The 13,088-nt window shown below is 36.1% G+C and overlaps 1 protein-coding gene across 5 annotated transcripts in view; it reads right to left on the bottom strand.

The window, feature by feature from the left end:
* The window catches only part of STAU1 (staufen double-stranded RNA binding protein 1), a 34,133-nt gene that overhangs the window by 14,265 nt on the left and 6,780 nt on the right, over positions 1–13,088 (bottom strand). For all 5 annotated transcript variants that reach the window (XM_050907161.1, XM_050907159.1, XM_050907162.1 and 2 more), the window contains exons 3-7: positions 8,838–9,114; positions 7,872–7,996; positions 5,684–5,840; positions 3,853–3,991; positions 2,945–3,110 (exon numbers count right to left, since the gene is read on the bottom strand). In XM_050907161.1, coding sequence (XP_050763118.1) covers positions 2,945–3,110; positions 3,853–3,991; positions 5,684–5,840; positions 7,872–7,996; positions 8,838–9,030 — 780 coding nt within the window. In that variant the 5' untranslated portion in view covers positions 9,031–9,114. The remainder of the gene's footprint in view (positions 1–2,944; positions 3,111–3,852; positions 3,992–5,683; positions 5,841–7,871; positions 7,997–8,837; positions 9,115–13,088) is intronic.

The following is a 13,088-nucleotide window of genomic DNA, read 5'->3' as shown; positions in this document are numbered from 1 at the left end:
TTGTCAGTGTGTCTTAACTCCAATCAGTCTAATTTAGGTTGGAAGGGTCCTTTGGAGGTCTCCTACTACAGCCTCCCACTCAAAGCAGAGCAGACTTTAAAATTAAATTGGGTTGTTCAGGCAGGGCTTTGTCCAGTTGAGAGCTAATATTATTAAATTTTTTTCCTGCCACTTGCTTCTATATTTGCAACTTGAGAAACTGTGGGAAATGGTCATTCTTACCCTTAAAGTCTAATAATTTTATTCAATGATTTCTTCTTAAGCACTGAAAATTTTCTAATTTAAAAATACAAGAGTAAAATGCTGTAAATACAAAAATTTGTAAAATAAAAATTTATGAAGTTACCCCCCCAACCCCAAAATACAAGAGTTCAAGCTTAAGCATATTATGTTTACGCACAAATGGGATACACAAAAATAACTACATTTATAAGGAAAATTACTGGTAACATCAAATGACAGGTAGGAAGTATCAGGACTATGTCTGCTTGTGAAATCTTAATTTGCCTCCATTGTATACATGCATTATAATAGCATCTCTTATAATCTTACACTACCGTATCCTTCAAGGACCTTGCCTCACTGAATGCGAGAATGAACAGTGCTCACTTAGTGGTAAAATCTTCCTTATTTTATCTTCATCTTGTCTAGTGCAAAACGCTGTTACAAAAACAGCAATTCCCTCAGACATTCCTAAAACTACAATATTTGAAAGCCACAAGTATTAATGAACTTAGCATTTAAGTACCAAACTTTAAATTAAGATCTGATTTATCCAAGTACTTACTATAAAACAGTACACTGTTCAAAGGATTGCTCTCCTTAAGCATAGCTGCATTTTGTACTGTACATTTTGTAGACAAGTCAAACATAAATAGAAAAATAGAATGACAAACGCATGTTTCTCATGAAAGTTTAAGTGACTTGCCCAGCATATGTATAGCAGGGTCAAGACAGCATTCAGCTCCCAGCAAGCTTGCAACTGTTTTATTCATAAAATAATTCTCCCTTCTTGCAATCTCTTGCATCATTCACAATAGTATTTCCCTTATCATATCCTTAAAAAAAAAAGGAGAGACTCTGTAGGTTTACTTCCGTTACCTCTCGATTTACACCCCTTACACTGAATGAGACATCCTATAGAAAAGGATACGTGGGCATGTAAAGACAATTGCAGTGTTTGTTCTGAAGACCTCACATTACTCAACTTTAAACACAACTCTACCAATATTCAGAAAGTCACTTGTACAGAAGCATTTCTAAAAAAGTGAACAGAAAAGAACTCAGTTACATGTGATCCTATTATTTTCTGCGGAGTTGGACTCCTTGGGTCCAGTACACAGAACTTTGCTACCTGAGGTGGAAAAATGGCTGATGACAGTAGGTTATCTTTTACAAGGGTGAGTGCAAAAAGAGGATGTTATGCATCACTGACACAGAACGACAATACTCAGGAATTTGGGGTTCCCCTGCACTGAAGGGGAACATCCCCCTCAGGCTTGACCTCTCTTGCATGAAGACCTCCAGCTTGTCCCTGACCACACTCTGCCTGTCACCGGTTCTAGATGTCAGTGCAGAACTCATCTCCACTCTTTCAGCTTCTACTCCCAGTATCACTCTCTTCTCCCCAACAGCATTTGTAATCCCTTGACTCTTAGTAGCCTCCATCATTCAATAATCTACATTCCTCCAGGAGAGCTTTCTGTTACCTGAACCACTACCATCAGTGCCTCCTAGGCCTCCTCCCTGAACCACCAGATCCAGTGTTTTTGCCTAATTATCTGGGCAATGCTCTCTCCCACAAACACACTCGGAAGTTTTACCTCAGTGTCCCTTGGCTTCACAACACATTTCCTCAGTCTTCTTGCTCTGCTATTCCTGGTAGTTCCTAGCTATTTTTTTTTCCCAGTCTGAGACCCCTTGTTACCTTCTTGCCCAATTCTTCATTTTCCTTCTTTCTCAGCACACAGCCAGACTCTGTATCCAGCAAGTTCTCATGCTCCCCAGATTGTAAGCTGTCAGTCTAACCTCCGCTTCTTGTTCCTCACCCCTCTGGCAATGTCCTAGTCTCTCTTGCTTCTAAGTTTGTATTGCATGGCCTCCTCCTCAACATGATCTAGATGCCAGCATGGAGTACATCAATAGATGTCTTGCTCTTAGTTCTAACATCAAGCCCTCATAACTCAGACAGGTATAATGAGCCCATAAAGGAAAGACTAAATACACTCTTTCTAGTAGTCTTTGGCCAAAGCAGTCAGCCGACACATACGGAGAGGGTACACGCAGTCAATCAGCCCCAGAAGCTATGAGTAACTCATGTGCACACCATGAGACCTTCTGCCTAATGCAACTTAACAAAAAAGCATGGAAAAAAACCCAATAACAGGGTCTTGGAATGGAAAGTGCTGGGCAGCCATAAATATATGGAGGGATTAAAATTTGCTTCTTATATTCGTATCAAAATGTGTGTATGAGTTTACTACTTTCATGAACTTCCTGCTCTTCTAGAACTTCCACGGTTCTTTCCAAAATCATGCAGGAATTTCGCCCAGGAAGCAAACCCATGACTGATTTCTATGTTGCCCATACTAGAACGCAAGTACCCCATTTACACACTTCTTCAGAAGTTTGTATATGATCTGTACCTGATAAGATATTAGTTCCTATCTATGCTTCCAGTGCTCATATCTGACAGAGGTCTATAGCATTGCTGTGGAAAAATATGACAGCAAAAGAATTAATATAACTTCATTTGGGAAAACTCTAGTTCCATAGAAATTTATGTTTTTAAATCAAAGTGTTTCTGTTGACACAAGTAGGTCAACACTACTACACAGAATTAAATTTCACAACTGTCATCTTCCTCTCAATAAGGAAAAAATCTACAACAATATCTCAGTTTATCTTAGCAATTTATGCTTACAACACTGAGATTAATTCCCACCTCTGGCTTCTCAGGCAAGGGCTCATTCTGCAGAACTTTCAGTGCTTTAGCAGCTGCATCATGCTTAGCAGCTTGTCTTGTTCTTCCTTTTCCATGAAACTGCTGCCCTCCAATTGAAAGCTCAACTTGATAAAGTAAGGGCCCAACAGGAAATGGGTAAAAGTACCTGCAAAGAGAGAGATTTAAATAAGCAAATAGTTTGGCCTACAAAGTAAACAGAAACGTAAGTTATACGTGGATGAATCTCTTGGATATCAGTAACCATGACTCAGCACTGAAGCACTAGTATTAAAAAGCCAAATTTTGATCTAAAGTCTAAAAGACTTCAGGGAGACACCTTTGAAACAGAGTATCAACATTCTTGTTTTACAATATGAACACATTTCTAACCAACTAGAACAGAGAAAGACAATGTAACTATGCTTTTATAGACTTGGCAGGTCAATAAGTTTTGAATTCTCAATTCCTAAAGAATTTAAAATTCTTTAAACTGAAGCTTTAATTTAAATAGCTTTAGAAAAAGCATCAAACTTTTCTTCATTTTTGCTTTTACACAGAAAGGAAATGCAAGAAATATTTGGCTAATATTTAGCTATTCACTTCATGAAGCTGGCTGTATCTGAATGCCCTCAAAAACACTTCATCACTTAGTTCAGTTCCCTTTCTCCTCCCCTTCCCCTCCCCCTAAAGAAAAGAAAACCTTAAAGATGACAAATTACAGATATTAATGGGGTGTACTTATCAAAACCTTTTGCCTCATAAGCTGGCTATGTTTCAAGCTGAATATCCCTTTAAGGGTCATCGTATTTTTAGCTAGTTTTCAGAAGATAGCATCAAAGCACTTGGATGATGAGAGCGGAAGTTCAAAGATATGAGACTGCAAAACCAAAAAAGTAAACAATACATACCGTGGAGGATAAGTACCACCTCTCATAGTATAATTGTAAGTGGATCTCATCCCTGTATAAGGATCAATAGGTTTGTACATAGGTTTCTTTCCCAGCTTCATGCAAAGTGCATTTAACTCCACTGTGGGGGTTACACTGTCTAAATAAAAGGAATACAAAGAGAGTTGTCCAATTGTCACATGGAACTGAAACAATCTCAACTCTTACGCTGTCTCAAAGCAGGGAAAAATGAGCTCAAGTTTTGCCATATGCAGTATCTTAAATGAATGAATGCTGAATAGAAATGCTAATGAACAGAAAGAAATAAGTCTATATGATACATATTAAATCAGCACCCTCGTACAGTTGTGACAAAGCCTGTTACAAAAAAGTGATTTTGCTGGGGGCTTTTGTTTAGTTAGGTTTTTTTATTTTGCTTTAAACTTGTGAAGCTACCAATTTATTTATTTTTACAGTGTATCTAACAATGCGGTCTGCAGAACAGAAATTTCTCTTCCCCAAAAAATACTTTTAAATTAAATTAACAGACATGCTACATGCCTTCTGTGTCTGTTGTTTACTGAGAATGATCAACCGTTTCTCTTTGTACTCAATGACCTAAGAAGGGTTTTTATGACTCTCCACTTTCGAATTGCAACTGGCCTTTTCAAAAGGAAGGTATATTGCTACTGAGGGCTATAAACATTTCTCTCAATGCAGATATCATGTGGATGGAGAATTGACTCCCTGACTATCTCATTTGAAAAAGAACAGTCATGTAAACGGTCATTTTTTCTATCACAGGCCTCACTGGCTCAAAAATCAGTGTGTACACTTTTTTGGCAATTGCCAAAAGAAAATGAAATTATGGAACAGATTCACAGACAACATAAGTAATTGCTAGCTTCTAATATTTTCACTGTTGACTGTACAAAGTGTTTCTAAAGAAAGAATTTAGGTGATATCAGAATACAACTGGCACAAAAGATAAGTGTTAACCTTTGCTGAACATACTAATGCTATCCCAATAGCTTTGAATTCAAGTGACTAAGAGTAAATGCAAAACAATCACATGTGCAGCTGAGATGTGAAGCTAGCTCATACTTAATTTTACATTTTAAATATATCTTAAAAGCAATCTTAGTAAAGTAAGAAGTTCCCTAAACATAGCAAACTACAACTTAAATGCTGTTATACAAATCAACAGCTTTAAAGAAGTACTCTTTAAAGAACTACAGCTCTTTAAAGAAGTACAAATAATGCAAATTCCAAAGTTCTGATCCAATCCCTCAACACAAATTTAACAGTTTTGGGTTTTGCTTTGGGTTTTTTTTTGTTTGTCTTTGGGTTTTTTTTTTTTAATTAAACATTTCCAAAGAAAGCTTTATTGTCAAGCTTTTGAATTATCATATCAGAATTACCAGACACATTCATCTGCCCACGCAAAAGATTATTCTTTGCTGTGACCGAATTCCTCATGGCTCTTTTTTTTGTTTGGATTTTTTTTACTTTGTTTTCTTTTTTTTAAGATTAGGATGAACATCTTTTCCAGGATTTCACCAAGTGTTAGAATACAAAACCGTAAGTTAAGCAGTGGGTTCTTCAAGCCTGAATGACTTGATGGAAAAACCCTATACTTTTAACTTGTTAATATGAAGATTTTTATCATGTTGCCTACAACAAAGATTATATCAAGATGATGTTCTCACAAAACCTGACAATTGCCATTGTTAAATATGCAGAATCACTCTTTTTATTCATCCTTATGCAACTTTAAAATACATACCAAAACTAGAAAGGTGTATTCTTTTGTTTGTTTGTTTGTTTTAAATCAGTTTGTTGTGGCACATACCTGGATTCTTGCCTTCACTACGAGATGGACGAGCCGTGGGCTTAGGGAATTTTGTCCCTTCTAAAGCTTTGGCAGCTGCCGCATGTTGCGCTTTTTTAATACTAGTTCCTTCAGCTTCCCAGTGCTGGTCCCCAAGAGTCAGCTGCACTGTAAACACCTCAAAAATAGAAAACGTGAATTTTATTACAAGCTGCTTCAGAATTCACATAATTTATTAGACCCTTGTACACAAAACAATGAGTCTTTTAGTGATGCAAAGGTAGAGAATATGGTAATCAAAGCTTTCCTCAACTACCATGTCATCTCCAGATCTTACACACTTTGGACATTGATAGGATTTCCCTCATTACTGAACTAAGAATTTCACAATAATTGTAGCTAGCAACTATCTTGCATACTGCATGAGATCATATAGGCTAAAAACCAAAAGACACAACGTGTACAGAAGTGACAGCTACATGGACAGCTGATATGCCGACATTACTCTGAACAGCAGCCTTGAAATTCAGACTTTTTTATTCCACATAACTCAATTCTTGCTTTAATACTGTGGGGGTTTTTTTAACGATATTTTTCAGCAGTTTGAAGAAAGTAAGTTCACATTGCACCATAAAAGCTTCTACATGCCCACAGGTGAGCACAAGCCTATTTGATTATAAAGCAAAGCTCTGTGGCACTTCTTTTTAAGTATGTGGGATAAGGAAGGATATATATTGCCCTAAATTTTCACAAATTAATCAGACAACAGCAAGCTGAGGTCTCCCTGGTAATTAAATGAAGTTTAATTGCAATCAGAATGAAAACACAAGTGAACAGATGCTCTGAATGTTATTGCAATACTTTTTGTAAATGCAAACCTTGCCTCCTTTGCACATTGAAGCTGACATTACACGTATTTTGGACAAAAGATTTTCGTTCTTAATATTATTCAATGCCAAGGCAGCTCCTCTAACATACAACAAACACTGTTCCAGGAAACACCTTAAGGAGACGATGTCAGATTAAATAGACACATTCGAGGCTGATTTTCCTTGTATGCCTTGACCTCAGTTCTCATACAACAGAGATCTTCAATGAGGATTAAAAACTTTAATAATGCTAAAACTCCCTTCTTCAGCGTTCTCTGAAGTAACACAAACTGCTTGTATATTTGCTGTATTCCTGAAAAACACTCTCTCTGCATATGAACAGAACACCAAAGGAATTGTATATTACTGAGATTTTGACACATTGTAAAAGATATGCCATGGTGTGGGATGCACACCACATGCTGGTCTACCCTAGGCATTCTTATATTCCACTGTGAAGAACTAAAGATTCTTTTGCTAAAGTAACTGTTGCAGAACAGATGAATGTTCAGTGCTGTTCAATCATACTGTACTTCAGGCATTAAAGAACATATACCAAGATCCTCGTTTTCGAAATATAGGGCAATTAGGATAGAAAGGTTCATTTTATTTACAACTAAAGCAGAGCAACAGCAAAGCAACATTCAGTTATGATGTGCACAAGAGAGAACAACTCTTAATTTTAAGTAGTAAGACTTATTCTGGGCATATCAATAAATATAGATTTGTACCTTGCCAACTACATAGACACAAAAGCACTACAACTCCTTATGTAGCATTTTTCCTAAAGAAACATAATTGCCATAAATCTTCCTGCATCTCACAGGATAATTTGGACTAAAACTATTTTAATCTGTTAAAGTTGGTGGGATTAATCTCAAAATATGAAAATGCACCACAGGAAGTACACAGAAAATTTGCAGAACTGGCAAGATGTAGAACAAAAGCTTAACATCATACTAGAAAGCGATTGTATAAAGATCATCCATATTTAATACAAATTTTTTTAGCAAAGAGTGCAAGGGACAAACCTTGCTTTATTAAATGAAAGTCAAAGCGAAGCATCTCATAATGGAGCTAACAAATAACTCTTCAAAAAAACTCAGTAGTTTTAGGTAACAGGTAAGTTACCTGAAACAGGTAAGTTCAACCTTTATATACTTTGGGAAACCAACTTTTTAGTACACAGCTTCACACTTCCCTACCATCGGTACTTTGGGCTTCTCATTCCTCTCTATTATTCTGTATTATCTTGCATCAAAAGCATATACTTTGCCTTTCCACTTATGAAAGTGAAAGAGCATGAACACCAGCAATAAGAAACTTATATGAATAATTACCTTAGAATGAGCTGGACCTTGCTCACTCAAAAGCTTATACTCAGGCTGAATCTTGTTGAAACGGGCTAACTCATTCACAAGACACATTGGGGTTTTCTCTTTGGGGTTTGCCATGTTTGAAGGAGCTGAAAGATTACATAAAATCAGATAAATGAACAGGTAGCTATGAACTCTACTACAATTTTCAATTAAAAAAAAAAACCATCTCATTGGCTTAGCATTTAGTTGTCTGCAATACACCACTTCTCAGAAAAGATTTGCTGGAATAGACAGCTCTGCTCGTTAGCCAAACTGACAACAATCTACTGAACTTTGGGATTTCCAAGCAATGCGCATGCCTAAAAGACAGCATCATTAATTTTATTGTTTTAATGCAAGCCAGAAGTATGAAGTTAGGAGACTCCTGCATTTAGCTTGCATCTTATGTAGTACATTTCAAGGAGCAAATCTTCTAAGTATTCATCATGGTCACTTGCTTTGAATAATTTTAAGAAGTCAGTTAATTTCTTTTTCCTTCTCCTATTTTTCCCTATTATCTATTTTTTATTTATTACCTTTTATTCACTCTTGTATTTTATTAGCACAATATATTTATCATTAAACTGGTCATAAAAGAACTAAAGATAACAGAACTAAACTAACTATTTCAAACAACACTTTTTTTATATTTAAAACAAGCTACTTGTAGAAAAGATGGATAGCAATGTTTTAAAAAATCAGTGTTATACAATTTTAAATATTCTTTACTATTAGAAACATTTCAATTAATTATTAGAACTTCGTCAAAAAGTATGCTTCTACCCGTCTTGAACAGATTTCATTCAATAGGGAGAAAGCATTACAAGCTACTGTAGTTGGATAAATATTACTTTTAAAGTATTTGTAGGTGCAAGACATCAGGAATATATCATGCCAAACTATAAACACTAAGAATATATACACTTATTAACAGACACTCAATCTTACCTGCAGCTGCATTGGTGGATGTAACTGATGCAGAGGGTAAAGCAGAGTTTTGGATAGGTCTACCTGCATTTTCAGAGGGCAAAGAACTAGTAGTAGAAGGAATACTCAAAGGCTGTGAAAGAGATGGGTTTTTATTCAGTATTTGGCTCCCTGCAAGGGCAGCAGAAGGATTCTGAATTTGAACTTGAGACATGTTCACTTCCAACCAGAGCAAATTACTGTAGGTAAACAGCTTTGAATGCAGGCAAACTCAGTGTGATGAAGCCAAATTGCTGACCTAAAATGTAAAGATAAAAAAAAGATTATACTAAATATTTAGCGTTCTCTTACTAACAATCTATTGAAATTATTTCTCCATCAGCAAAAAGGGGAAAAGGGGAAAAAGGTTCAATCAAGCATCCACTGTTTCCATTTTGTATGCAATAAGTCACTTATGCATCCAGTTTTAACAGCATATTTCAATCTATATGCCCTATCATTTAAGTTTCACATTTCTTTAATTTATAAAATAGTAGTATAGAAGCTTTATTTATGCTTGTTCATTTAAGATAACTATCTATCTGTTTTCCCCATCACTGAATCCACTTACAAAGCAAATCCAGTTACTTAAACTGATAGCCACTGCTTATACACTAAACAAAGAGCAACTTTCATGAACAGATTACATTTCATGCATTCTACCGTTTGAAGTTAAAGTTTTTAACTTGGAACGGCAAGCAGTAAATGTAGTCTTTACAAAACAACTATTTAGAGCATGCACCCTTTATTATAATCATACACTTTTTTTCCCCAGGATTACCAAGAAGAACGCCTAGCCATTTATGAGGGGAACATAACTGGTGTCCAGCAGAAAACGCCAAAGTAGCTATGACTGGGAAAAGCAATGGTGTAAGAGTTCATAAACTTTATAAGCTACATGTGTTTTGAAGGTTACTTCTATTTAAGTCAGAACATGTCTCAGTCACAGTTCTAGCATCAATTTAGAGTTATTTGGCCTTGCAACACTGTAAACATGTGTTGAAAGTGCTCATAGGCATCTATGTTCATTTAAGAAAAAACATCTCCAAGCGATGAACTTGTACCAGTTAATGTATTGTGATAGGTCCTTCCTCCACCGACAAATTAGTATTAGATTTCTCTTACACATGGATGCAACGTTATCTTCATGCTCAGACAGTTAAACCTAAATATACACTAACAGGTTGCCAGTTTGAAGGCTATCATTGCTGCCAGAGCTCAGCTGCCCATATCTGCTTACGATCCACATATCAATTTATTTATTAAAAATAATTTTACAGCCAAGTAAATATATTTTACACACAAAGGCAAACACATATGCACACATACACTGGTCATCTACAGATTTTATTAGGGCAGCAAACAAAGGTTTATTCTTTCATAGATCAAAAGGAGAAGAGAAATCACTGCTCCAGATACCACCAGGGAGCTATTAGTAGCAACACAACTCCACTAGTGCTCTGTAAGCTTCAAATTCTGAAGCTGTGAATGGACTTCCAAATGTAAGAGGAGCAGCAATGAGTCAGAGTGAAGTTTTTAGCTAGTTACTGACAAAACAAACCTAAGAGGAGAACCTAGGTTAATACATTCATGGATACAAAGATTAATTTACTTATTTATTTATTAAATCAGAGGAAAGAAGCTCCTGGGAAACAACAGATACACCAACAAATCTACCATCTGGAATATTTTTACTTTGAAAAAGCATCATAAACATGTCAGGCTTATCATACTGCCGGTTAGATAACTTTGTTTTTTACTAGAGAGCAAAATTAGTTCAGATCTCATTAGTTCAGAAGACCTATATGTAAATTACACTCAAAACAAATCCTATATTTGACTACTAAATTTGCAGAAGTTACACATTGGGTGCATTGTAACTGTGAAAATGGTATTAAGGAGTCTATCTAAAGGAACTCCAAGAAGTTTTAAGACAAAGATGAAAAGTATGTAGAATAAGACTCCAGGGTAATAATTTTATAATCACTAAGTTTCATTCCCAGGAGCATCATTAGAAACACTTAAAATTTTCAAACATAATACAACAATAATAATGCCTGGAAAAGACTATAAAGTCTTGCAGTGCAATAAAAAAAGCTAATCCTCCTTTCCTGTTGAAGTGCAATGCCCTTCAAAGTAATTGAAGTTAAACAGTTTCTAATCCGCACGTTTTGAGAACACAACACCAAAAGTTTTTATTTTGAAGTCAGTAACATCAGGATCTTTCAGATCATGCTGGAAAGGATGTCTGAAATTCTTTTCAGAAAACTCTGCCTACAAGTACTTTGCTTTTAAAGCAAGACACTATCCTTCATTTATTTGCCATCACCTGGTTTTAGGGAACATGGAATTTCAGTTCCAAAATACAAACGTTAAAGCGGTCTTCTAGTCATACAATGCAGAGAAGAACAGTATACCAATCCCTACTAATTTTTTTTCCCCAAGAAGGGAAGTCCCTGACAAGGATATTATTAGTTCACTTTCTATATTTACAGCAGAATACTACAGGACCTCACAGCGGTACAGCTCAGACTGCTCTCTACCCAGCTCTCTCTCCATCAAGAGTTACAGCCATCAGTGTTCAGCCTGAGAAAGCTTTTCTTCAAACACCTCTGGTTAGAATAATATTCAGGACAGACAATTCAGCCATTATTCACAAAAATCTGTGGAGACTTGAGGTCACATCCTAGTGCTTGAAACAATAAGGTTTTGGAAAACGATCCAATTTCAAATAGACTTCAGCTGTGCACATTCAACAACCAGACAAAAAAATTGCTGCAGGCACGTCCATAGCTCATAACCTGCTTATTCTCAGCATAGAGACCAACTGCCCAACTTCTTCGGCAGTCTGGCTACTCAGTCACATCTAAATGGACTAGTAAGGACCTAGGAAAGCGTTTGAAGCACACCTCACTGGCATTCACCACACGCCCTCCCCCAACCTTTCAACAAACTGGAAGAGTTCAGCCCACATGTACCTTCTGGGAATCCAAAAGACTTCCAGCCTCACAAGAAACCAAGTACTGAGAGTCTAAGCACAGCTCACTTTATGCATCTGTAAGATGGTGACAATCCCACCCACCCTTCTTTGCAAAATGCTTTGCAATTACAAGTGTAGCCACGATTTGATGACCAAAATTACCACACAAATACCTGGCCTCTGCAGCCATTAATTTAGCAAGAAAGCAAAGATGTACTCAACAGGATTGTGTGAGCGCTTCTTTCCATGACTGTTTCTAAAGGTGGAGGAAGGAAGAGCTGCAATGCCTAACCAAAAAGAAATTTTAAGGAATCAATAAGCTATATCTTTACTTGAAATAGAAATCTGAAACCTGTAGAACACACTGCTGTTCAAGGTTTATCCCCAAGACATTCAAGTAGCTGAGTATCTGGCCATGCCAGCCTTTCGCCACAGCTGAACAGAAATTTATTATCAGGGAGAGAACTGAATTGCAATGAAAAGAACACTTTTCCAAAGAATATATAATTTTTAACCTAAGTGAATATAATGCTTGTTTCTACATAAATTGCTACATCATTTCTACATAAATTGCTACATCAAGTTTCTCCTTCCTTCATCAACACACCAATCTCACATGTTTTTATATTCAGATCAAAAGTTGAATCTACATCCTGTAAGTTATCATCAATTCAGAACTATTTCAGAGTTCATTAGATTGAATTCAGGAAGAACCAAAGCAAAGTAGGCATTAAAAACATCTTCTGAAATGTTGAAATTCCACTTTACACATTTCTGACAATTTTAGACACTAGGTAGTAACTTACAAGGTTATACCTTACAAGTTTATATATACAAATATATATTATGTTTTCTTTTTAAAAACATTTAGCTCATATTTTGACAAGCAACTTCAAAGAACAGTCTGACAAAACAAATTGGAATTTTGTTTGTATTTTTTCAGCTACCTGTGAAGTTTATGATACTGTAGTTGATTTGTGTGAAGTATTTCACTAGGGTATAAGAACTCACTGTCCATCATTGCACATTTAATTATAGGTTATCTGGGGATTATAAAAGGGTTTATAGTGTTTTTACAAAGTAATATGCCCTCTACTCTACAACAGGCTTACAAAATCCTAACTACCCAAAAAAAGCACCATAATCTAGAAAGTTGATGCTAACAACTTACAAAAGCTGTTTCAGTGGATAGAGAAACAAAGAGATACCAGTATTTCAGGTGATTTTTCCATGTAATCGGGGGTTAGCTACTT

Source organism: Gymnogyps californianus, chromosome 17 (assembly GCF_018139145.2).
Source record: "Gymnogyps californianus isolate 813 chromosome 17, ASM1813914v2, whole genome shotgun sequence".
NCBI classification, from domain to species: domain Eukaryota; kingdom Metazoa; phylum Chordata; class Aves; order Accipitriformes; family Cathartidae; genus Gymnogyps; species Gymnogyps californianus.
The sequence above is the reverse complement of the archived record's forward strand: the minus strand, read 5'-3'. Positions and strand labels throughout refer to the sequence as shown.